The sequence below is a fragment of the Oncorhynchus masou genome, unplaced genomic scaffold, assembly GCF_036934945.1.
Source record: "Oncorhynchus masou masou isolate Uvic2021 unplaced genomic scaffold, UVic_Omas_1.1 unplaced_scaffold_1628, whole genome shotgun sequence".
Lineage (NCBI taxonomy): Eukaryota > Metazoa > Chordata > Actinopteri > Salmoniformes > Salmonidae > Oncorhynchus > Oncorhynchus masou.
This window is the reverse complement of record NW_027006380.1, coordinates 77501-105000: the sequence shown is the minus strand read 5'-3', so window position 1 is coordinate 105000 and position 27500 is coordinate 77501. Positions and strand designations below refer to the sequence as shown.

General features: G+C 46.4%; 1 protein-coding gene across 2 annotated transcripts in view; it reads left to right on the top strand.

Annotated features, from left to right (window-relative positions):
* The window catches only part of LOC135531530 (coronin-6-like), a 47042-nt gene that overhangs the window by 17238 nt on the left and 2304 nt on the right, over nucleotides 1-27500 (top strand). For both annotated transcript variants that reach the window (XM_064959551.1, XM_064959550.1), the window contains exons 4-8: nucleotides 22070-22199; nucleotides 22803-22981; nucleotides 24346-24465; nucleotides 24764-24868; nucleotides 26054-26199. In XM_064959551.1, the coding sequence (XP_064815623.1) occupies nucleotides 22070-22199; nucleotides 22803-22981; nucleotides 24346-24465; nucleotides 24764-24868; nucleotides 26054-26199 (680 nt within the window). The remainder of the gene's footprint in view (nucleotides 1-22069; nucleotides 22200-22802; nucleotides 22982-24345; nucleotides 24466-24763; nucleotides 24869-26053; nucleotides 26200-27500) is intronic.

The window sequence follows — 27500 nt, the reverse complement described above, 5'->3', positions numbered from 1 at the left end:
GTAAATGAGTGTTCTGATGGATCTGTTATGGTGTTGGGGTGTGTGTGCCTGGCATGGTTAAGGTCCACTCAACCCCCTTAGAGGACAAGGTAAACACCAATAAATAGACAGCCGTTCTGAGTGATCACCTTCAACCTGTGGTGAATCATTTCTATCCAGGATGACAATGCCCCCATCCACAGGGCACGAGTGGTCACTGATTGGTTTGATGAGCATGAAAACGTTTTCCACCACCATCAACAAAACACTGAATTATTTATTGTAAGGGATTTCACCCCCGTAGTGGACAAAAATGAATGGCAAGTTATTGGCATAGGCCAAACCATGCACACATTGGCCAATACCACCCAAAGCGGCGTTGATTCATGCAAAGTTTACTGCTATTGCCATATGGGTATTGCCAGTTGTAACACTTCAAAAATCCAACAGGTGGCGATTGCACTCCACCATGGTTTTTCATATTGGTATTGGACTCCAAGTCAACATCCAAAAGCCAAATTTTGAAAAAACGAATTTTTTGAAAAAAACGTATCACCCCTTAAAAAAGTGCTTTCTGGACCGTTTTTCGAAATTCTTTCGCTTTTTTTGACAATTACACATGTATAAGAACTGTATGAAAATACTTTTGTCCAATTTTATTAACATAATTTTTTTAATTTTTTTACTTGCGCATATTGCATATGTTTTGTCCATTTGCAATATGATTTCATAGGAAGTCAGAAGTCAAAAGTCAAAAATTCTTAAATTTCATAAAAAACTTCACACACCCCTAAAAAGTGCTTTCTGGACCGTTTTTCGAAATTTTTTCGCATTTTGTGTCAGTTACACACGTATAAGAACTGTATCAACATACTTTAGTCATATTTTATTATCATAATTTTTTTTTTTTTTTTTACTTGCGCATATTGCATGTGTTTTGTCCATCTGCAATATGATTTCATAGGAAGTCAGAAGTCAAAAGTCAAAAATTATTAAATTTCATAAAAAACTTCACACACCCCTAAAAAAGTGCTTTCTGGACCGTTTTTCGAAATTTTTTCGAATTTTGTGTCAGTTACACACGTATAAGAACTGTATCAACATACTTTAGTCATATTTTATTATTATAATGTTTTTGTTTTTTTTTGCTTGTGCATAAGGGGGGCCATTTGTGGGGGCCAAATGTCATAAGAAATTTGACATGCTCAAAAATCCTTCAGAAATGCAAAATTGACTGGCCTGATGAACTCGGGATGGCCGGGCAGTGATTGTTGTTCCTTTCAATCACTCGTGGTGTTGATTTCATCATGTCCATTTGTTTATGTTTTCTCACTTTTGCAAAGTCACTGTGCATTTGCCATATGGTTAACTGGGCATTCACCATCACCAATTTGTCATGCCATAAAAATCATGCAGGAATGCCAAATTGACTGGCCCGATGAACTCGGGATGGCTGGGCAGTGATTCTGGTACCTCTCCATGGCTCGTTTGGGTTGATTTCAGAATGTCGCTTTTGGTGATGGTACCTCACTGTTAAAACATATTGCAAATGTTCCTTACTTTTGCAAAGTCACTGAAAATTATGCAGGAATGCCAAATTGACTGGCCCGATGAAGTCGGGATGGCTTGGCAGTGATTCTGGTACCTCTCCATCGCTCGTTAGGGTTGATTCCAGAATGTCCATTTGGTGATTTTTCTCACTCTTTCAAAGTCACTGTGCATTTGCCATATGGTTAACTGGGCAGTCACCATCACCAATTTGTCATGCTATAAAAATCATGCAGGAATGCCAAATTGACTGGCCCGATGACCTCGGGATGGCTGGGATGGCTGGGCAGTGATACTGGTACCTCTCCATGGCTCGTTTGGGTTGATTTCAGAATGTCCATTTGGTCATGTTTTCTCACTTTTGCAAAGTCACTGTGCATTTGCCATATGGTTAACTGGGCATTCACCATCACCAATTTGTCATGCCATAAAAATCATGCAGGAATGCCAAATTGACTGGCCCGATGAACTCGGGATGGCTGGGCAGTGATTCTGGTACCTCTCCATGGCTCGTTTGGGTTGATTTCAGAATGTCGCTTTTGGTGATGGTACCTCACTGTTAAAACATATTGCAAATGTTCCTTACTTTTGCAAAGTCACTGAAAATTTTTGCAGGAATGCCAAATTGACTGGCCCGATGACCTCGGGATGGCTGGGCAGTGATTCTGGTACCTCTCCATCGCTCGTTAGGGTTGATTCCAGAATGTCCATTTGGTGATTTTTCTCACTTTTGCAAAGTCACTGTGCATTTGCCATATGGTTAACTGGGCGGTCACCATTACCAATTTGTCATGCTATAAAAATCATGCAGGAATGCCAAATTGACTGGCCCGATGACCTCGGGATGGCTGGGCAGTGATACTGGTACCTCTCCATGGCTCGTTTGGGTTGATTTCAGAATGTCGCTTTTGGTGATGGTACCTCACTGTTAAAACATATTGCAAATGTTCCTTACTTTTGCAAAGTCACTGAAAATTTTTGCAGGAATGCCAAATTGACTGGCCCGATGACCTCGGGATGGCTGGGCAGTGATACTGGTACCTCTCCATGGCTCGTTTGGGTTGATTTCAGAATGTCGCTTTTGGTGATGGTACCTCACCGCTTAAACATATTGCTAATGGACAAGAGTCACCTGCAAGTCACCGTCCATCAGTCAATTTGATATCATTCAAAGCTAACTATTGGAGGAACTGTCAGTCTCTACGCACCCCAATGATACGTCCCTCCATCCATGTTGTGTATCTGTGTGATTTAGTTTTCCTTTGAATTTTTATGGGAAAAATGACTGATTTACAGTTCATGGGGGTTGCCTAATCATATATATGAAGTTTTGGAAAGATCTGATATTTTTAACCCCTCCAAACAGCCCATGAGACACCAATTATGGCACTTCCGGTTGGCACAGGAAGCTGTAACTCAACATACATCCTCATTGGGGTATTCCATTAGAGAATCCTGAGTTTTAAGTCTTTACCATGAAAACTGACTGATTTACACAGGGTTCAATGCACTATGTCCATCAAATTGCAGGCAGTGTATGGGTATACACTTTTAGGGCGATTTGGACCACTTCCGGTTGGTCCAGGAAGCTTAGAATCGACACAGGTAGACCTTATAGTGGTCTGATGGACTGGTACCAAAGACAGGTTCATACAACATTCATAACTCATATAGACTCCAGGTTGTATTTAGTGGAGCAGCCAATATATTCCTATGGGGAGAGAAGTCAATGAACACTGTTTTTATGTAAACACCTTCTTTTGACTGTGAAGGGTTAATGTCACACGGTCAAGGATAGGCTTGGACAGATCAGGAGGACCTTAGGAACAGTCCTGTGGTTGAATTGTCTTTCTAAACCTAACGGTTCCGCCGCTGTCACCCAAAATCAAATGACGTACTGGTGAAGGCTTAATATTGGGCCTATTTTTCTCATGGTCGCCGCGCTCAGACCGAGCGAGCTACGGTCAAGCGGGGCGCCTCGTTGGACTCGGCACAGTCTGGACTCTATGGTGATGCCATTGTTTGTGTTGATTTCAGAATGTCCATTTGGTCATGTTTTCTCACTTTTGCAAAGTCACTGTGCATTTGCCATATGGTTAACTGGGCAGTCACCATCACCAATTTGTCATGCCATAAAAATCATGCAGGAATGCCAAAATGACTGGCCCGATGACATAGGGATGGCTGGGCAGTGATTTTGGTACCTCTCCATCGCTCGTTTGGGTTGATTTCAGAATGTCGCTTTTGGTGATGGTACCTCACTGTTAAAACATATTGCAAATGTTCCTTACTTTTGCAAAGTCACTGAAAATTTTTGCAGGAATGCCAAATTGACTGGCCCGATGACCTCGGGATGGCTGGGCAGTGATACTGGTACCTCTCCATGGCTCGTTTGGGTTGATTTCAGAATGTCCATTTGGTCATGTTTTCTCACTTTTGCAAAGTCACTGTGCATTTGCCATATGGTTAACTGGGCAGTCACCATCACCAATTTGTCATGCCATAAAAATCATGCAGGAATGCCAAAATGACTGGCCCGATGACCTCAGGATGGCTGGGCAGTGATTTTGGTACATCTCCATGGCTCGTTTGGGTTGATTTCAGAATGTCGCTTTTGGTGATGGTACCTCACTGTTAAAACATATTGCAAATGTTCCTTACTTTTGCAAAGTCACTGAAAATTTTTGCAGGAATGCCAAATTGACTGGCCCGATGACCTCGGGATGGCTGGGCAGTGATACTGGTACCTCTCCATGGCTCGTTTGGGTTGATTTCAGAATGTCGCTTTTGGTGATGGTACCTCACTGTTAAAACATATTGCAAATGTTCCTTACTTTTGCAAAGTCACTGAAAATTTTTGCAGGAATGCCAAATTGACTGGCCCGATGACCTCGGGATGGCTTGGCAGTGATTCTGGTACCTCTCCATCACTCGTTAGGGTTGATTTCAGAATGTCCATTTGGTCATGTTTTCTCACTCTTTCAAAGTCACTGTGCATTTGCCATATGGTTAACTGGGCAGTCACCATCACCAATTTGTCATGCCATAAAAATCATGCAGGAATGCCAAAATGACTGGCCCGATGACCTCAGGATGGCTGGGCAGTGATTTTGGTACATCTCCATGGCTCGTTTGGGTTGATTTCAGAATGTCGCTTTTGGTGATGGTACCTCACTGTTAAAACATATTGCAAATGTTCCTTACTTTTGCAAAGTCACTGAAAATTTTTGCAGGAATGCCAAATTGACTGGCCCGATGACCTCGGGATGGCTGGGCAGTGATACTGGTACCTCTCCATGGCTCGTTTGGGTTGATTTCAGAATGTCGCTTTTGGTGATGGTACCTCACTGTTAAAACATATTGCAAATGTTCCTTACTTTTGCAAAGTCACTGAAAATTTTTGCAGGAATGCCAAATTGACTGGCCCGATGACCTCGGGATGGCTGGGCAGTGATACTGGTACCTCTCCATGGCTCGTTTGGGTTGATTTCAGAATGTCGCTTTTGGTGATTACCTCACTGTTAAAACATTTGCAAATGTTCCTTAAAAGTCACTGAAAATTTGTGCAGGAATGCCAAATTGACTGGCCCGATGACATAGGGATGTCTGGGCAGTGATACTGGTACCTCTCCATCGCTCGTTTGGGTTGATTTCAGAATGTCGCTTTTGGTGATGGTACCTCACCGCTTAAACATATTGCTAATGGACAAGAGTCACCTGCAAGTCACTGTCCATCAGTCAATTTGATATCATTCAAAGCTAACTATTGGAGGCACTGTCAGTCTCTACGCACCCCAATGATACGTCCCTCCATCCATGTTGTGTATCTGTGTGATTTAGTTTTCCTTTGAATTTTTATGGGAAAAATGACTGATTTACAGTTCATGGGGGTTGCCTAATCATATATATGAAGTTTTGGAAAGATCTGATTTTTTTAACCCCTCCAAACAGCCCATGAGACACCAATTATGGCACTTCCGGTTGGCACAGGAAGCTGTAACTCAACATACATCCTCATTGGGCTATTCCATTAGAGAATCCTGAGTTTTAAGTCTTTACCATTAAAACTGACTGATTTACACAGGGTTCAATGCACTATGTCCATCAAATTGCAGGCAGTGTATGGGTATACACTTTTAGGGCGATTTGGACCACTTCCGGTTGGTCCAGGAAGCTTAGAATCGACACAGGTAGACCTTATAGTGGTCTGATGGACTGGTACCAAAGACAGGTTCATACAACATTCATAACCCATATAGACTCCAGGTTGTATTTAGTGGAGCAGCCAATATATTCCTATGGGGAGAGAAGTCAATGAACACTGTTTTTATGTAAACACCTTCTTTTGACTGTGAAGGGTTAATGTCACACGGTCAAGGATAGGCTTGGACAGATCAGGAGGACCTTAGGAACAGTCCTGTGGTTGAATTGTCTTTCTAAACCTAACGGTTCCGCTGCTGTCACCCAAAATCAAATGACGTACTGGTGAAGGCTTCATATTGGGCCTATTTTTCTCATGGTCGCCGCGCTCAGACCGAGCGAGCTACGGTCAAGCGGGACACCTCGTTGGACTCGGCACAGTCTGGACACTATGGTCATGCCATTGTTTGTGTTGATTTCAGAATGTCCATTTGGTCATGTTTTCTCACTTTTGCAAAGTCACTGTGCATTTGCCATATGGTTAACTGGGCAGTCACCATCACCAATTTGTCATGCCATAAAAATCATGTAGGAATGCCAAATTGACTGGCCCGATGACATAGGGATGGCTGGGCAGTTATTCTGGTACCTCTCCATCGCTCGTTTGGGTTGATTTCAGAATGTCGCTTTTGGTGATGGTACCTCACTGTTAAAACATATTGCAAATGTTACTTACTTTTGCAAAGTCACTGAAAATTTGTGCAGGAATGCCAAATTGACTGGCCCGATGACCTCGGGATGGCTGGGCAGTGATACTGGTACCTCTCCATCGCTCGTTTGGGTTGATTTCAGAATGTCGCTTTTGGTGATGGTACCTCACTGTTAAAACATATTGCAAATGTTCCTTACTTTTGCAAAGTCACTGAAAATTTGTGCAGGAATGCCAAATTGACTGGCCCGATGACCTCGGGATGGCTTGGCAGTGATTCTGGTACCTCTCCATCACTCGTTTGGGTTGATTTCAGAATGTCCATTTGGTCATGTTTTCTCACTTTTGCAAAGTCACTGTGCATTTGCCATATGGTTAACTGGGCAGTCACCATCACCAATTTGTCATGCCATAAAAATCATGCAGGAATGCCAAATTGACTGGCCCGATGACCTCAGGATGGCTGGGCAGTGATTTTGGTACCTCTCCATGGCTCGTTTGGGTTGATTTCAGAATGTCGCTTTTGGTGATGGTACCTCACTGTTAAAACATATTGCAAATGTTCCTTACTTTTGCAAAGTCACTGAAAATTTTTGCAGGAATGCCAAATTGACTGGCCCGATGAACTCGGGATGGCTGGGCAGTGATACTGGTACCTCTCCATCGCTCGTTTGGGTTGATTTCAGAATGTCGCTTTTGGTGATGGTACCTCACTGTTAAAACATATTGCAAATGTTCCTTACTTTTGCAAAGTCACTGAAAATTTGTGCAGGAATGCCAAATTGACTGGCCCGATGAACTCGGGATGGCTTGGCAGTGATTCTGGTACCTCTCCATCACTCGTTAGGGTCGATTCCAGAATGTCCATTTGGTGATTTTTCTCACTCTTTCAAAGTCACTGTGCATTTGCCATATGGTTAACTGGGCATTCACCATCACCAATTTGTCATGCCATAAAAATCATGCAGGAATGCCAAATTGACTGGCCCGATGACATAGGGATGGCTGGGCAGTTATTCTGGTACCTCTCCATCGCTCGTTTGGGTTGATTTCAGAATGTCGCTTTTGGTGATGGTACCTCACTGTTAAAACATATTGCAAATGTTTTCCGACTTTTGCAAAGTCACTGAAAATTTGTGCAGGAATGCCAAATTGACTGGCCCGATGAACTCGGGATGGCTTGGCAGTGATTCTGGTACCTCTCCATCACTCGTTTGGGTTGATTCCAGAATGTCCATTTGGTGATTTTTCTCACTCTTTCAAAGTCACTGTGCATTTGCCATATGGTTAACTGGGCAGTCACCATCACCAATTTGTCATGCCATAAAAATCATGCAGGAATGCCAAATTGACTGGCCCGATGACCTCGGGATGGCTGGGCAGTGATACTGGTACCTCTCCATCGTCGTTTGGGTTGATTTCAGAATGTCGCTTTTGGTGATGGTACCTCACCGCTTAAACATATTGCTAATGGACAAGAGTCACCTGCAAGTCACCGTCCATCAGTCAATTTGATATCATTCTGACACCAAACTGATACAAACTGACACCAAACCCACTTTTCCCAACTCATTTAGGAGCCAAGTATAACATACTTCAGAGCTGGCCCAAAATTCACAAGGCCTTCGGTACAAAACATTAAAAAACCATAAAACACATAGTTACTTTCTAGCTGCGGGGCCAGTTCGGACATTATGTGTAGTCCTATGTGAGGCGACCCCGAATCCCGAGTTTCGGCCCGATAGGTCATTTGGTGTCCGAGTAAAAGCCTAATTGGTGCTGAAAATCCACTTTTTTCAATGCCTTGCTACGGGGTCCTTGAATGAGCTATCGGACCGAGATGTTGGGTTCTGTCTCTATGGGCCGAGACGGTCACAATGCACCTAGTCTTGTGTCTCTGGGACATTTCTAAATGTCGCCATTTTCGTAATGGTCAAAATGAATTGAAGTCATTGCAAATGTTCGACGCTGTTTCTCGGTCCGAGAACATTCTAGAGCGCCGTAACTCACCACGCACTATCTACCTGAGGTCTAGAACAGGATTCTAAAGTTTCGGAACTCTAGGTCTGACGGTTCTTTTTTAGCTCGAACAAAGCTAACTATTGGAGGCACTGTCAGTCTCTACACACCCCAATACGTCCCTCCATCCAAGTTGTGTATCTGTGTGATTTATTTTTCCTTTGAATTTTTATGGGAAAAATGACTGATTTACAGTTCATGGGGGTTGTCTAATCACACATATGAAGTTTTGGACAGATCTGATTTTTTTAACCCTTCCAAACAGCCCCTGAGACACCAATTATGGCACTTAAGCTATAAATACACACATGTCTTGACTGACATAGAAACCTAGGGAATCCTGAGTTTTAAGTCTTTAAGTTGAGAATTGACTGATCTACACAGGGTTGAAAAATGCAGAGGCCTCGGCACCTTTCGAGGTGATGTACATCCAAATACCTTTTGGGTCAATCTAACCACTTCCGGTTGCTCCAGGAAGCTTAGAATCGACACAGGTAGACCTCATAGTGGTCTGATGGAATGTCATAGAAGACAGGTTCATACAGCATTCATAACCCATAAAGACCCCAGGTTGTATTTAGGGGAGCAGGCAATGTATTCCTATGGGGAGAGAAGTCAATGCACACTGTTTTTTTGTAAACACCTTCTTTTAACTGTGAAAGGTTAATGCCACACAGTCAAGGTTAGGCTTGCACAGATCGGGAGGACCTTAGGAACAGTCCTGTGTTTGAATTGTCCTTCTAAACCTAACGGTTCCGCCGCTGTCACCCAAAATCAAATAACATTGTGGTGCAGGCTTCATTGTGGGCCTATTTTTCTCATGGTCGCTGCGCTCAGACCGAGCGAGCTACGGTCAAGCGGGGCACCTCGTTGGACTCGGCACGGCCTTGGGATTATGTTTATGCCATTGCCTGCTCTCTGTGTCTTTAAACACCACGCTTTGTCACTCCATCCTTGCTGTGTGTGTGTGTGAGAGCTTTTCTTTGACATCTGTTGGGAAAAATGACTGATTTACAGTTCATGGGGGTTGTCTAATCACACATATGAAGTTTTGGACAGATCTGATTTTTTAACCCTTCCAAACAGCCCCTGAGTCACCAATTATGGCACTTCCGGTTGGCACAGGAAGCTATAAATACACACATGTCTTGACTGACATAGAAACCTAGGGAATCCTGAGTTTTAAGTCTTTAAGTTGAGAATTGACTGATCTACACAGGGTTGAAAAATGCAGAGGCCTCGGCACCTTTCGAGGTGATGTACATCCAAATACCTTTTGGGTCAATCTAACCACTTCCGGTTGCTCCAGGAAGCTTAGAATCGACACAGGTAGACCTCATAGTGGTCTGATGGAATGTCATAGAAGACAGGTTCATACAGCATTCATAACCCATAAAGACCCCAGGTTGTATTTAGGGGAGCAGGCAATGTATTCCTATGGGGAGAGAAGTCAATGCACACTGTTTTTTTGTAAACACCTTCTTTTAACTGTGAAAGGTTAATGCCACACAGTCAAGGTTAGGCTTGCACAGATCGGGAGGACCTTAGGAACAGTCCTGTGTTTGAATTGTCCTTCTAAACCTAACGGTTCCGCCGCTGTCACCCAAAATCAAATGACATTGTGGTGCAGGCATCATTGTGGGCCTATTTTTCTCATGGTCGCTGCGCTCAGACCGAGCGAGCTACGGTCAAGAGGGGCACCTCGTTGGACTCGGCACGGCCTTGGGATTATGTTTATGCCATTGCCTGCTCTCTGTGTCTTTAAACACCACGCTTTGTCACTCCATCCTTGCTGTGTGTGTGTGTGAGAGCTTTTCTTTGACATCTGTTGGGAAAAATGACTGATTTACAGTTCATGGGGGTTGTCTAATCACACATATGAAGTTTTGGACAGATCTGATTTTTTTAACCCTTCCAAACAGCCCCTGAGTCACCAATTATGGCACTTCCGGTTGGCACAGGAAGCTATAAATACACACATGTCTTGACTGACATAGAAACCTAGGGAATCCTGAGTTTTAAGTCTTTAAGTTGAGAATTGACTGATCTACACAGGGTTGAAAAATGCAGAGGCCTCGGCACCTTTCGAGGTGATGTACATCCAAATACCTTTTGGGTCAATCTAACCACTTCCGGTTGCTCCAGGAAGCTTAGAATCGACACAGGTAGACCTCATAGTGGTCTGATGGAATGTCATAGAAGACAGGTTCATACAGCATTCATAACCCATAAAGACCCCAGGTTGTATTTAGGGGAGCAGGCAATGTATTCCTATGGGGAGAGAAGTCAATGCACACTGTTTTTTTGTAAACACCTTCTTTTAACTGTGAAAGGTTAATGCCACACAGTCAAGGTTAGGCTTGCACAGATCGGGAGGACCTTAGGAACAGTCCTGTGTTTGAATTGTCCTTCTAAACCTAACGGTTCCGCCGCTGTCACCCAAAATCCAATGACATTGTGGTGCAGGCATCATTGTGGGCCTATTTTTCTCATGGTCGCTGCGCTCAGACCGAGCGAGCTACGGTCAAGAGGGGCACCTCGTTGGACTCGGCACGGCCTTGGGATTATGTTTATGCCATTGCCTGCTCTCTGTGTCTTTAAACACCACGCTTTGTCACTCCATCCTTGCTGTGTGTGTGTGTGAGAGCTTTTCTTTGACATCTGTTGGGAAAAATGACTGATTTACAGTTCATGGGGGTTGTCTAATCACACATATGAAGTTTTGGACAGATCTGATTTTTTTAACCCTTCCAAACAGCCCCTGAGTCACCAATTATGGCACTTCCGGTTGGCACAGGAAGCTATAAATACACACATGTCTTGACTGACATAGAAACCTAGGGAATCCTGAGTTTTAAGTCTTTAAGTTGAGAATTGACTGATCTACACAGGGTTGAAAAATGCAGAGGCCTCGGCACCTTTCGAGGTGATGTACATCCAAATACCTTTTGGGTCAATCTAACCACTTCCGGTTGCTCCAGGAAGCTTAGAATCGACACAGGTAGACCTCATAGTGGTCTGATGGAATGTCATAGAAGACAGGTTCATACAGCATTCATAACCCATAAAGACCCCAGGTTGTATTTAGGGGAGCAGGCAATGTATTCCTATGGGGAGAGAAGTCAATGCACACTGTTTTTTTGTAAACACCTTCTTTTAACTGTGAAAGGTTAATGCCACACAGTCAAGGTTAGGCTTGCACAGATCGGGAGGACCTTAGGAACAGTCCTGTGTTTGAATTGTCCTTCTAAACCTAACGGTTCCGCCGCTGTCACCCAAAATCCAAATGACATTGTGGTGCAGGCATCATTGTGGGCCTATTTTTCTCATGGTCGCTGCGCTCAGACCGAGCGAGCTACGGTCAAGAGGGGCACCTCGTTGGACTCGGCACGGCCTTGGGATTATGTTTATGCCATTGCCTGCTCTCTGTGTCTTTAAACACCACGCTTTGTCACTCCATCCTTGCTGTGTGTGTGTGTGAGAGCTTTTCTTTGACATCTGTTGGGAAAAATGACTGATTTACAGTTCATGGGGGTTGTCTAATCACACATATGAAGTTTTGGACAGATCTGATTTTTTTAACCCTTCCAAACAGCCCCTGAGTCACCAATTATGGCACTTCCGGTTGGCACAGGAAGCTGTAACTCAACATACATCCTCATTGGGCTATTCCATTAGAGAATCCTGAGTTTTAAGTCTTTACCATGAAAACTGACTGATTTACACAGGGTTCAATGCAATATGTCCATCAAATTGCAGGCAGTGTATGGGTATACACTTTTAGGGCGATTTGAACCACTTCCGGTTGGTCCAGGAAGCTTAGAATCGACACAGGTAGACCTTATAGTGGTCTGATGGACTGGTACCAAAGACAGGTTCATACAACATTCATAACCCATATAGACTCCAGGTTGTATTTAGTGGAGCAGCCAATATATTCCTATGGGGAGAGAAGTCAATGAACACTGTTTTTATGTAAACACCTTCTTTTGACTGTGAAGGGTTAATGTCACACGGTCAAGGATAGGCTTGGACAGATCAGGAGGACCTTAGGAACAGTCCTGTGGTTGAATTGTCTTTCTAAACCTAACGGTTCCGCCGCTGTCACCCAAAATCAAATGACGTACTGGTGAAGGCTTAATATTGGGCCTATTTTTCTCATGGTCGCCGCGCTCAGACCGAGCGAGCTACGGTCAAGCGGGGCGCCTCGTTGGACTCGGCACAGTCTGGACTCTATGGTGATGCCATTGTTTGTGTTGATTTCAGAATGTCCATTTGGTCATGTTTTCTCACTTTTGCAAAGTCACTGTGCATTTGCCATATGGTTAACTGGGCAGTCACCATCACCAATTTGTCATGCCATAAAAATCATGCAGGAATGCCAAAATGACTGGCCCGATGACATAGGGATGGCTGGGCAGTGATTTTGGTACCTCTCCATCGCTCGTTTGGGTTGATTTCAGAATGTCGCTTTTGGTGATGGTACCTCACCGCTTAAACATATTGCAAATGTTCCTTACTTTTGCAAAGTCACAAAAATTCTTGCAGGAATGCCAAATTGACTGGCCCGATGACCTCGGGATGGCTGGGCAGTGATACTGGTACCTCTCCATCGCTCGTTTGGGCTGATTTCAGAATGTCCATTTGGTGATTTTTCTCACTCTTTCAAAGTCACTGTGCATTTGCCATATGGTTAACTGGGCAGTCACCATCACCAATTTGTCATGCTATAAAAATCATGCAGGAATGCCAAATTGACTGGCCCGATGACCTCAGGATGGCTGGGCAGTGATACTGGTACCTCTCCATCGCTCGTTTGGGTTGATTTCAGAATGTCGCTTTTGGTGATGGTACCTCACTGTTAAAACATATTGCAAATGTTCCTTACTTTTGCAAAGTCACTGAAAATTTGTGCAGGAATGCCAAATTGACTGGCCCGATGACCTCAGGATGGCTGGGCAGTGATACTGGTACCTCTCCATGGCTCGTTTGGGTTGATTTCAGAATGTCGCTTTTGGTGATGGTACCTCACTGTTAAAACATATTGCAAATGTTCCTTACTTTTGCAAAGTCACTGAAAATTTTTGCAGGAATGCCAAATTGACTGGCCAGATGACCTCAGGATGGCTGGGCAGTGATACTGGTACCTCTCCATGGCTCGTTTGGGTTGATTTCAGAATGTCGCTTTTGGTGATGGTACCTCACTGTTAAAACATATTGCAAATGTTCCTTACTTTTGCAAAGTCACTGAAAATTTTTGCAGGAATGCCAAATTGACTGGCCCGATGACCTCGGGATGGCTGGGCAGTGATACTGGTACCTCTCCATGGCTCGTTTGGGTTGATTTCAGAATGTCGCTTTTGGTGATGGTACCTCACTGTTAAAACATATTGCAAATGTTCCTTACTTTTGCAAAGTCACTGAAAATTTGTGCAGGAATGCCAAATTGACTGGCCCGATGAACTCGGGATGGCTTGGCAGTGATTCTGGTACCTCTCCATCACTCGTTAGGGTTGATTTCAGAATGTCCATTTGGTCATGTTTTCTCACTTTTCAAAGTCACTGTGCATTTGCCATATGGTTAACTGGGCAGTCACCATCACCAATTTGTCATGCCATAAAAATCATGCAGGAATGCCAAATTGACTGGCCCGATGACATAGGGATGTCTGGGCAGTGATACTGGTACCTCTCCATCGCTCGTTTGGGTTGATTTCAGAATGTCGCTTTTGGTGATGGTACCTCACCGCTTAAACATATTGCTAATGGACAAGAGTCACCTGCAAGTCACCGTCCATCAGTCAATTTGATATCATTCTGACACCAAACTGATACAAACTGACACCAAACCCACTTTTCCCAACTCATTTAGGAGCCAAGTATAACATACTTCAGAGCTGGCCCAAAATTCACAAGGCCTTCGGTACAAAACATTAAAAAACCATAAAACACATAGTTACTTTCTAGCTGCGGGGCCAGTTCGGACATTATGTGTAGTCCTATGTGAGGCGACCCCGAATCCCGAGTTTCGGCTCGATAGGTCATTTGGTGTCCGAGTAAAAGCCTAATTGGTGCTGAAAATCCACTTTTTTCCATGCCTTGCTACGGGGTCCTTGAATGAGCTATCGGACCGAGATGTTGGGTTCTGTCTCTATGGGCCGAGACGGTCACAATGCACCTAGTCTTGTGTCTCTGGGACATTTCTAAATGTCGCCATTTTCGTAATGGTCAAAATGAATTGAAGTCATTGCAAATGTTCGACGCTGTTTCTCGGTCCGAGAACCTCCTAGAGCGCCGTAACTCACCACGCACTATCTACCTGAGGTCTAGAACAGGATTCTAAAGTTTCGGAACTCTAGGTCTGACGGTTCTTTTTTAGCTCGAACAAAGCTAACTATTGGAGGCACTGTCAGTCTCTACACACCCCAATACGTCCCTCCATCCAAGTTGTGTATCTGTGTGATTTATTTTTCCTTTGAATTTTTATGGGAAAAATGACTGATTTACAGTTCATGGGGGTTGTCTAATCACACATATGAAGTTTTGGACAGATCTGATTTTTTTAACCCTTCCAAACAGCCCCTGAGACACCAATTATGGCACTTCCGGTTGGCACAGGAAGCTATAAATACACACATGTCTTGACTGACATAGAAACCTAGGGAATCCTGAGTTTTAAGTCTTTAAGTTGAGAATTGACTGATCTACACAGGGTTGAAAAATGCAGAGGCCTCGGCACCTTTCGAGGTGATGTACATCCAAATACCTTTTGGGTCAATCTAACCACTTCCGGTTGCTCCAGGAAGCTTAGAATCGACACAGGTAGACCTCATAGTGGTCTGATGGAATGTCATAGAAGACAGGTTCATACAGCATTCATAACCCATAAAGACCCCAGGTTGTATTTAGGGGAGCAGGCAATGTATTCCTATGGGGAGAGAAGTCAATGCACACTGTTTTTTTGTAAACACCTTCTTTTAACTGTGAAAGGTTAATGCCACACAGTCAAGGTTAGGCTTGCACAGATCGGGAGGACCTTAGGAACAGTCCTGTGTTTGAATTGTCCTTCTAAACCTAACGGTTCCGCCGCTGTCACCCAAAATCCAATGACATTGTGGTGCAGGCATCATTGTGGGCCTATTTTTCTCATGGTCGCTGCGCTCAGACCGAGCGAGCTACGGTCAAGAGGGGCACCTCGTTGGACTCGGCACGGCCTTGGGATTATGTTTATGCCATTGCCTGCTCTCTGTGTCTTTAAACACCACGCTTTGTCACTCCATCCTTGCTGTGTGTGTGTGTGAGAGCTTTTCTTTGACATCTGTTGGGAAAAATGACTGATTTACAGTTCATGGGGGTTGTCTAATCACACATATGAAGTTTTGGACAGATCTGATTTTTTAACCCTTCCAAACAGCCCCTGAGTCACCAATTATGGCACTTCCGGTTGGCACAGGAAGCTATAAATACACACATGTCTTGACTGACATAGAAACCTAGGGAATCCTGAGTTTTAAGTCTTTAAGTTGAGAATTGACTGATCTACACAGGGTTGAATAATGCAGAGGCCTCGGCACCTTTCGAGGTGATGTACATCCAAATACCTTTTGGGTCAATTTAACCACTTCCGGTTGCTCCAGGAAGCTTAGAATCGACACAGGTAGACCTCATAGTGGTCTGATGGAATGTCATAGAAGACAGGTTCATACAGCATTCATAACCCATAAAGACCCCAGGTTGTATTTAGGGGAGCAGGCAATGTATTCCTATGGGGAGAGAAGTCAATGCACACTGTTTTTTTGTAAACACCTTCTTTTAACTGTGAAAGGTTAATGCCACACAGTCAAGGTTAGGCTTGCACAGATCGGGAGGACCTTAGGAACAGTCCTGTGTTTGAATTGTCCTTCTAAACCTAACGGTTCCGCCGCTGTCACCCAAAATCCAATGACATTGTGGTGCAGGCATCATTGTGGGCCTATTTTTCTCATGGTCGCTGCGCTCAGACCGAGCGAGCTACGGTCAAGAGGGGCACCTCGTTGGACTCGGCACGGCCTTGGGATTATGTTTATGCCATTGCCTGCTCTCTGTGTCTTTAAACACCACGCTTTGTCACTCCATCCTTGCTGTGTGTGTGTGTGAGAGCTTTTCTTTGACATCTGTTGGGAAAAATGACTGATTTACAGTTCATGGGGGTTGTCTAATCACACATATGAAGTTTTGGACAGATCTGATTTTTTTAACCCTTCCAAACAGCCCCTGAGTCACCAATTATGGCACTTCCGGTTGGCACAGGAAGCTATAAATACACACATGTCTTGACTGACATAGAAACCTAGGGAATCCTGAGTTTTAAGTCTTTAAGTTGAGAATTGACTGATCTACACAGGGTTGAATAATGCAGAGGCCTCGGCACCTTTCGAGGTGATGTACATCCAAATACCTTTTGGGTCAATTTAACCACTTCCGGTTGCTCCAGGAAGCTTAGAATCGACACAGGTAGACCTCATAGTGGTCTGATGGAATGTCATAGAAGACAGGTTCATACAGCATTCATAACCCATAAAGACCCCAGGTTGTATTTAGGGGAGCAGGCAATGTATTCCTATGGGGAGAGAAGTCAATGCACACTGTTTTTTTGTAAACACCTTCTTTTAACTGTGAAAGGTTAATGCCACACAGTCAAGGTTAGGCTTGCACAGATCGGGAGGACCTTAGGAACAGTCCTGTGTTTGAATTGTCCTTCTAAACCTAACGGTTCCGCCGCTGTCACCCAAAATCAAATGACATTGTGGTGCAGGCTTCATTGTGGGCCTATTTTTCTCATGGTCGCTGCGCTCAGACCGAGTGAGCTACGGTCAAGCGGGGCACCTCGTTGGACTCGGCCCTGCCTTGGGATTATGTTTATGCCATTGCCTGCTCTCTGTGTCTTTAAACACCACGCTTTGTCACTCCATCCTTGCTGTGTGTGTGTGTGTGAGAGCTTTTCTTTGACATCTGTTGGGAAAAATGACTGATTTACAGTTCATGGGGGTTGTCTAATCACACATATGAAGTTTTGGACAGATCTGATTTTTTTAACCCTTCCAAACAGCCCCTGAGACACCAATTATGGCACTTCCGGTTGGCACAGGAAGCTATAAATAAACTCATATCCTCATTGGGGTATGCCTTTACAGAATCCTGAGTTTTAAGTCTTTACGTTAAGAACTGAGTTATTTACGGAGGGTTTAGTGAGTGTGTGTTATTTCAGAAAATCATAGAAAATCACAGAAATGTCGCAGAGCTCCGCAGCACATTTTAAAAATACTCGTATGAACACCCTGCAACTGGATCTGTAACCGTTGAAAAAAAAAAAAAAAAAAAAACACCTATATCTGAACATCACGATCTGGTCAACGTACGATTTCTCGTAAATGACGATAGATAAATGGCCGATTTTTTTTTTATTGACACCGGAGGCTCCTTGACTTTGACGTGAAGTGAAAAAATCTTTTCTCTATTTTCATTTTGGACCTTTAATCCCAGAAATATGGCCATAACTCAAAAACCGTTGAGGCCTAGACGCCATCTTGTTCGGGGCCATCTTCCCATAATGCCAAACCTACGCTCACCAAGTTTCGGCTTCGAAATATTTTCGGTTTCCGAGATATGGCACGTCGTGATTCGTGATGTTTTGTCCAATAGCAATATGATTGCTTATGCCCTCTTGTGGGATATTTCGGCATTGCGCAAAAATGGGCTAAAATTTGTTTATTTTATTAAACGAAAACCGAATGTCCGACAAAGTTCATTTGATGACTTCCCGGTAGGTCTGGCCCTACCGCTCGGCCCGACGCCGTCCCCGAATTTCTAAAATGTTTTCGGACGTCTAGTAAGGGACCGTACAGTTCCAATAGGGACTTTCTCACTAACTATACGGTGATTGTCGAAATGTTCCCTTAAGGTTCCTGAAAGTAGCCACCTTTTGCCTTGATGACAGATTTGCACACTCTTGGCATTCTCTCAACCAGCTTCACCTGGAATGCTTTTCCAACAATCTTGAAGGTGTTCTCACATATGCTTTTATAAACATTTTTATTTAACTAGGCAAGTCAGTTAAGAACAAATTATTTACATTTTACATTTAAGTTATTTAGCAGACGCTCTTATCCAGAGCGACTTACAAATTGGTGAATTCACCTTCTGACATCCAGTGGAACAGCCACTTTACAATAGTGCATCTAAATCATTTAAGGGGGGGGGGGGGTGAGAAGGATTACTTATCCTATCCTAGGTATTCCTTGAAGAGGTGGGGTTTCAGGTGTCTCCGGAAGGTGGTAATTGACTCCGCTGTCCTGGCGTCGTGAGGGAGTTTGTTCCACCATTGGGGGGCCAGAGCAGCGAACAGTTTTGACTGGGCTGATTATTTAGGCCTCCCGGGTGGCGCAGTGGTTAAGGGTGCTGTACTGCAGCGCCAGCTGTGCCACCAGAGACTCTGGGTTCGCGCCCAAGCTCTGTCGTAACCGGCCGCAACCGGGAGGTCCGTGGAGGGCAACGCACAATTGGCCTAGCGTCATCTGGGTTAGGGAGGGTTTGGCCGGTAGGGAAATCCTTGTCTCATCGCGCACCAGCGACTCCTGTGGCGATCCGGGCGCAGTGCACGCTAACCAAGGTTGCCAGGTGCGGCCAAGGTTGCCTCCAACACATTGGTGCGGCTGGCTTCCGGGTTGGATGTGCGCTGTGTTAAGAAGCAGTGCGGCTGGTTGGGTTGTGTATCAGAGGACGCATGACTTTCAACCTTTGTCTCTCCCGAGCCCTTACGGGAGTTGTAGCGATGAGACAAGATAGTAGCTACTAAAACAATTGAATACCACGAAATTGGGGAGAAAAGGGGTAAAAAACATTTAAAAAAATTACATAACAAATTATTATTTACAATGGTAGGTCGTTCCAGACACTTGTCCTGTTGAAAAACAAATGATAGTCCCACTAAGAGTAGATGGGATCGTGTATCGCTACAGAATGCTGGTTAAGAGTGCCTTGAATTCTAAATAAATCAGTGTCACTGGCAAAGCACCCCCACACCATCACACCTCCTCCTCCATGCTTCACAGTGGGAACCACACATGCGGTGATCATCCATTCACCTACTTTGCGGCTCACAAAGATGCAGCGGTTGGAACCCAAAATCTCCATTTTGGACTCATCAGACCAAAGGACAGATATCCACCGGTCTAATGTCCATTGCTCATGTTTCTTGGCCCAAACATGCCTCTTCTTATTATTGGTGTCCTTTAGTAGTGCTCTCTTTGCAGCAAATCGACCATGAAGGCCTGATTCACGCAGTCTCCTCTAAACAGTGGATGTTGAGATGTATCTTTTACTTGAACTCTGTGAAGCATTTATTTGGGCTGCAATTTCAGAGGCTGGTATCTCTAATGAACTTAACCTCTGCAGCAGAGGTAACTCTGGGTCTTCATTTCCTGTGGCGGTCCTCGTGAGAGACAGTTAACTCATAGAGCTTCATGGTTTTTGCGACTGCACTTGAAGAAACTTTCAAAGTTCATGATATTTTCTGCATTGACTGACCTTCATGTCTTAAAGTAATGATGGACTGTTGTTGCTCTTTGCTTATTTGAGCTGTTCTTGCCATAATATGGACTTGGTCTTTTACCAAATAGGGCTCTTCTGTATACCACCCCTACCTTGTCACAACACAACTGATTGGCTGAAACGCATTAAGAGGGAAACAAATTCCACAAATACATTTTTAACAAGGCACACCTGTTAATTGAAATGCATTCCAGGTGACTACCTCATGCAGCTGGTTGAGAGAATGCCAAGAGTGTGCAAAGCTGTCAGCAAGGCAAAGGATGGCTATTTTGAAGATTCTAAAATATAAAATATATTTTGATTTGTGTAACACTTTTTTGGTTACTACATGATTCCATGTGTGTTATTTCATAGTTTTGATGTCTTCACTATTGTCCTACAATGTAGAAAATAGTAAAAATAAAGAAAAACCATTGAATGAGTAGATGTGTCCAAATGTTTGACTGCTACTGTATGTGTAACGTTGTATTGTGTCCCCCTATATGTGTCCACACCTGTCCACTGTGAGTGTCCTGTCTGTCCACACCTGTCCACTGTGTGTGTCCTGTCTGTCAACACCTGTCCACTGTGAGTGTCCTGTCTGTCCACACCTGTCCACTGTGAGTGTCCTGTCTGTGTTTGTCAACACCTGTCCACTGTGTGTGTCCTGTCTGTCAACACCTGTCCACTGTGAGTGTCCTGTCTGTCAACACCTGTCCACTGTGTGTGTCCTGTCTGTGTCTGTCCACACCTGTCCACTGTGAGTGTCCCGTCTGTGTTTGTCAACACCTGTCCACTGTGTGTGTCCTGCCTGTCCACACCTGTCCACTGTGAGTGTCCTGTCTGTGTTTGTCAACACCTGTCCACTGTGTGTGTCCTGTCTGTCAACACCTGTCCACTGTGAGTGTCCTGTCTGTGTTTGTCAACACCTGTCCACTGTGTGTGTCCTGTCTGTCAACACCTGTCCACTGTGTGTGTCCTGTCTGTGTTTGTCAACACCTGTCCACTGTGTGTGTCCTGTCTGTCAACACCTGTCCACTGTGTGTGTCCTGTCTGTGTCTGTCCACACCTGTCCACTGTGAGTGTCCTGTCTGTGTTTGTCAACACCTGTCCACTGTGTGTGTCCTGTCTGTCCACACCTGTCCACTGTGAGTGTCCTGTCTGTGTTTGTCAACACCTGTCCACTGTGTGTGTCCTGTCTGTCAACACCTGTCCACTGTGAGTGTCCTGTCTGTGTTTGTCAACACCTGTCCACTGTGTGTGTCCTGTCTGTCAACACCTGTCCAATGTGAGTGTCCTGTCTGTCGACACCTGTCCACTGTGTGTGTCCTGTCTGTCCACACCTGTCCACTGTGAGTGTCCTGTCTGTGTTTGTCAACACCTGTCCACTATGTGTGTCCTGTCTGTCCACACCTGTCCACTGTGAGTGTCCTGTCTGTCAACACCTGTCCACTGTGTGTGTCCTGTCTGTGTCTGTCAACACCTGTCCACTATGTGTGTCCTGTCTGTCCACACCTGTCCACTGTGAGTGTCCTGTCTGTGTTTGTCAACACCTGTCCACTGTGTGTGTCCTGTCTGTCAACACCTGTCCAATGTGAGTGTCCTGTCTGTCCACACCTGTCCACTGTGAGTGTCCTGTCTGTCCACACCTGTCCACTGTGTGTGTCCTGTCTGTGTTTGTCAACACCTGTCCACTGTGAGTGTCCTGTCTGTCAACACCTGTCCACTGTGAGTGTCCTGTCTGTGTTTGTCAACACCTGTCCACTGTGAGTGTCCTGTCTGTGTTTGTCAACACCTGTCCACTGTGAGTGTCCTGTCTGTCAACACCTGTCCACTGTGAGTGTCCTGTCTGTGTTTGTCAACACCTGTCCACTGTGAGTGTCCTGTCTGTGTTTGTCCACACCTGTCCACTGTGAGTGTCCTGTCTGTCCACACCTGTCCACTGTGAGTGTCCTGTCTGTCCACACCTGTCCACTGTGTGTGTCCTGTCTGTCAACACCTGTCCACTGTGAGTGTCCTGTCTGTCCACACCTGTCCACTGTGAGTGTCCTGTCTGTGTTTGTCAACACCTGTCCACTGTGTGTGTCCTATTGTGTCCCCCTGTAGGTGTGGCAGATCCCTGACCAGATGGGGACCCAGCCCATATCAGAGCCCATTGTGGTGCTGGAGGGACACTCCAAACGTGTTGGCATTGTCACCTGGCACCCCACTGCACGCAACATACTACTCACTGCAGGTAAACACACACACACACACACACACACACACACACACACGCACGCACGCACGCAACATACTACTCACTGCAGGTACACACACACACACACACGCACGCAACATACTACTCACTGCAGGTACACACACACACACACACACACACACACACACACACGCACACACACACACACACACACACACACACACACACACACACACACACACACACACACACACACACACACACACACACACACACACACACACACTCACACACACTCACACACACACACACAACATACTACTCACTGCAGGTACACACACACACACACACACACACACACACACACACACACACACACACACACACACACACACACACACACACACGCACGCACGCACGCAACATACTACTCAATGCAGGTACACACACACACACACACGCACGCATGCAACATACTAATCACTGCAGGTACACACACACACACACGCACGCATGCAACATACTAATCACTGCAGGTACACACACACACACACACACGCACGCACGCACGCACGCAACATACTACTCAATGCAGGTACACACTCACACACAATTTTACTCCCTCCCTCTCTCCCCCAGGCAGTGATAACCTGATAATAATCTGGAACGTGGGCACTGGCGAGGCGCTCATCTCCATGGACGACCACCCAGACCTCATCTACAACGTCAGCTGGAACCGTAACGGCAGCCTGTTCTGCACCACCTGTAAGGACCGACGCCTCCGCGTTTGTGACCCCCGCAAGAGAGAGGTGGTCGCGGTGAGTTGGGGAGGGGTGGGAAGTGGTGAGTTGGGGAGGGGTGGGGTGGGAGGTGGTGAGTTGGGGAGGGGTGGGAGGTGGTGAGTTGGGGAAGGGGTGGGAGGTGGTGAGTTGGGGAGGGGTGGGATGTGGTGAGTTGGGGAGGGTTGGGAAGTGGTGAGTTGGGGAGGGAAGTGGTGAGTTGGGGAGGGGTGGGGGAGGGAGGTGGTGAGTTGGGGAGGGGTGGGAGGTGGTGAGTTGGGGAGGGTTGGGAAGTGGTGAGTTGGGGAGGGGTGGGGGAGGGAGGTGGTGAGTTGGGGAGGGCTGGGGGAGGGAGGTGGTGAGTTGGGGAGGGCTGGGAAGTGGTGAGTTGGGGAGGGGGAGAGGGTTGGGAAGTGGTGAGTTGGGGAGGGGGAGGGAGGTGGTGAGTTGGGGAGGGGGAGGGAGGTGGTGAGTTGGGGAGGGGTGGGAAGTGGTGAGTTGGGGAGGGGAGGGGGAGGGAGGTGGTGAGTTGGGGAGGGGAGGGGGAGGGAGGTGGTGAGTTGGAGAGGGCTGGGGGTGTGAGGTGGTGAGTTGGGGAGGGGTGGGAGGTGGTGAGTTTGGGAGGGGTAGGAAGTGGTGAGTTGGGGAGGGGAGAGGTTGGGAAGTGGTGAGTTGGGGAGGGGGAGGGAGGTGGTGAGTTGGGGAGGGAGGTGGTGAGTTGGGGAGGGGTGGGAAGTGGTGAGTTGGGGAGGGGTGGGAGGTGGTGAGTTGGGGAGGGGTGGGAAGGAGGGAGGTGGTGAGTTGGGGAGGGGTGGGAAGTGGTGAGTTGGGGAGGGGAGGGGGAGGGAGGTGGTGAGTTGGGGAGGGGAGGGGGAGGGAGGTGGTGAGTTGGGGAGGGGTGGGAGGTGGTGAGTTTGGGAGGGGTAGGAAGTGGTGAGTTGGGGAGGGGAGAGGTTGGGAAGTGGTGAGTTGGGGAGGGGGAGGGAGGTGGTGAGTTGGGGAGGGAGGTGGTGAGTTGGGGAGGGGTGGGAAGTGGTGAGTTGGGGAGGGGTGGGAGGTGGTGAGTTGGGGAGGGGTGGGAAGGAGGGAGGTGGTGAGTTGGGGAGGGAGGTGGTGTTGGTGGTGAGTTGGGGAGGGAGGTGGTGAGTTGGGGAGGGAGGTGGTGTTGGTGGTGAGTTGGGGAGAGAGGTGGTGAGTTGGGGAGGGGGTGGTGGTGGTGAGTTGGGGAGGGGGTGGTGGTGAGTTGGGGAGGGGGTTGTGTTGTAAAGTCCTGTCATCGATGCTCCCGTTTCCATGGAGATTGCGTTCATGGTAAAAGCTGCACATGACGGCTCAAACAGAAACGACCTGTAAATGTCAAGCTCACTACAACACGCCTCTGGCTTCTCCGTTCTGTCCAATAGGAGAGGATGGCTCCACACGATGGGATCCGACCAATGAGGGCCATCTTCACCAGAGACGGAAACCTGTTCACTACTGGCTTCACCAGGATGAGCCAGAGAGAGCTGGGCCTGTGGGACCCGGTAATAAACACAGACACAAGCCGACACACACACACACAGACAGGACACACAGTCAGGACACACAGTCAGGACACACAGTGAACAGGTGTTGACAGACAGGACACACACAGTGGACAGGTGTTGACAGACAGGACACACACAGTGGACAGGTGTTGACAGACAGGACACTCACAGTGGACAAGTGTTGACAGACAGGACACACACAGTGGACAGGTGTGGACAGACACACTCATATCCATGACTCGTATCTCTTGAAGAACAATGAACATCAATCATGTGTTTTCTAATCTTCCTTCAGACACATTTTGAGGAACCTATTGCTCTGCTGGAGTTGGACACAAGTAACGGTGTGTTGTTACCTTACTACGACCCAGACGCCAACATGGTTTACCTCTGTGGAAAGGTATGATGCTATGAACACACACACCGACACACACTCACACACACACACACACTCGCACACACACTCACGCGCACGCACACACGCACACTCACACACACACACACACACACACACTCACACACACACTCACACACGCACACGCACGCACACACACGCACACACACACACACACACTCACACACACACACACACACACACACTCACGCACACACACTCGCACACGCACGCGCACACTCACACTCACACTCACACACACACACACACCTACACCAACATGGTTTACCTCTGTGGAAAGGTATGATGTTATGAACACACACACACACACACACACACACACACACACACACACACTCCCTCTCTGTGTACAGTGACAGTAGATAACACTACCTCTTCTAGTACTACTAGTGCTGTAAACCTCCCTTTAGATCAGGGCTGTCAAACTCATTCCAAAGACCTCTGCTGGTTTTTCAATTAAGCCCTGGACAACCAGGTGAGGGGAGTTCCTTCCTATTGAGTGACCTTATTCCATCAATCAGGTACAAGGGAGGAGCGAAAACACCCATTTAGCCCTCCGTGGAATGAGTTTGATGTGCTTTAGTAGTATATGATGTTGTCTCCTCCCGTCTTCTACCCTCTCCTCTCCTTTCTCCTCCCCTCTTCTACCCTCTCCTGTCTCCTCCCCTCTTCTTCCCTCTCCTCTCCCTTCTCCTCCCCTCTTCTATCCTCTCCTGTCTCCTCCCCTCTTCTACCCTCTCCTGTCTCCTCCCCTCTTCTACCATCTCCTCTCCTTTCTCCTCCCCTCTTCTACCCTCTCCTGTCTCCTCCCATCTTCTACCCTCTCCTCTCCTTTCTCCTCCCCTCTTCTACCCTCTCCTCACCTTTCTCCTCCCCTCTTCTACCCTCTCCTGTCTCCTCCCCTCTTCTACCCTCTCCTCTCCTTTCTCCTCCCCACCCAACCTTCTTTCCTCTGCTCTGCTCTCCTCTGCTCTCCCCTCACCTCCGCTCTCCACCCCTCCTCTCCTCACCCCTCCTCTCCCTTCATCTCCTCTCCCCACCCCTGCTATCCCTTCCCAACCTCTCCTCTCCCACCCCTCCTCTCGCCTCCCTTACTCTCATCTCCTCTGCTCTCCCCTTACCTCACCTCCCCACTACTCTCCTCTTTGCTCTCCCCTCCCACCTCTCCAGGGGGACAGTAGTATCCGGTACTTTGAGATAACAGAGGAACCTCCCTATGTCCACTACCTCAGTACCTTCAGCAGCAAGGAGCCTCAGAGGGGGATGGGCTTCATGCCCAAGAGAGGAGTGGATGTCAGCAAGTGTGAGATTGCCAGGTAGGAGACTCACACACATACAAGCACACTACACTCAAGGAACCCCTGGAGAGCCCCTGGAGATCATTAAGGAAAACCTGGAGATCCTCAAGGAGCCCCTGGAGATACTCAAGGAGCCCCTGGAGATCATTAAGGAAAACCTGGAGATACTCAAGGAGCCCCTGGAGATCATTAAGGAAAACCTGGAGATCCTCAAGGAGCCCCTGGAGATCATTAAGGAAAACCTGGAGATCCTCAAGGAGCCCCTGGAGATCATTAAGGAGCCCCTGGAGATCATTTAGGAGCCCCTGGAGATCATTAAGGAGCCCCTGGAGATCATTTAGGAGCCCCTGGAGATCATTTAGGAGCCCCTGGAGATCATTAAGGAGCCCCTGGAGATCATTTAGGAGCCCCTGGAGATCATTTAGGAGCCCCTGGAGATCATTAAGGAGCCCCTGGAGATCATTTAGGAGCCCCTGGAGATCATTAAGGAGCCCCTGGAGATACTCAAGGAACCATTGCTAGTCAGTGGTTCCTATTTGCACCTTCGGAGGGTTGAGGGGTTCTTGAAGGAACCTTTAATGTTGCAATGCAGCAACAGGTCCCAAAAGGAACCCTGGAGCGGAGGTGTGGCTTAGTAGGAGCGTGGCTTTTAGATCAATGTTTTCTCTGGAGGAAATGTCATTTCTGTTCATCTGTTCTGTTGTATAGTTATCACATGTAATGGTTGAACACTGACAGTGAGGCTGACAGAGGAATATGAGTTCGACAAGAGCCTATGCAAATCTCAAAGTTGTAAAGCTTACCACTTTATTATTACTATATGTAATCAGCAATGTTAATATTCATATTATTTATATTATAAACTGGGTGGTTTGAGCCCTGAGTGCTGATTGGCTGACAGCCGTGGTATATCAGACCGTATCAAATCAAATCAAATCGAATTTGATTTGTCACATACACATGGTTAGCAGATGTTAATGCGAGTGTAGCGAAATGCTTGGGCTTCTAGTTCCGACAATGCAGTAATAACCAACAAGTAATCTAACTAACAATTCCAAAACTGTCTTGTCAGCACCCTGAGCGTTGATGATTGATCATTGAGAAAGCAGAGAGATTGGCCATGGAGAAGCTACATTTAGACTTTGTATATTATTTATGTGCAAATTATTTAACAGTTCCATTTCACGTCATGCTATTCATAGAAAACATTTATTATAATTTACCAGTTTCTCGCTAGTATTTATCCCGGGAAATCAAGTGGGTTTGGGAGGTAAATCTACTTTTACTCGGTAACCCGGTTCCTGCCAATACACACACAC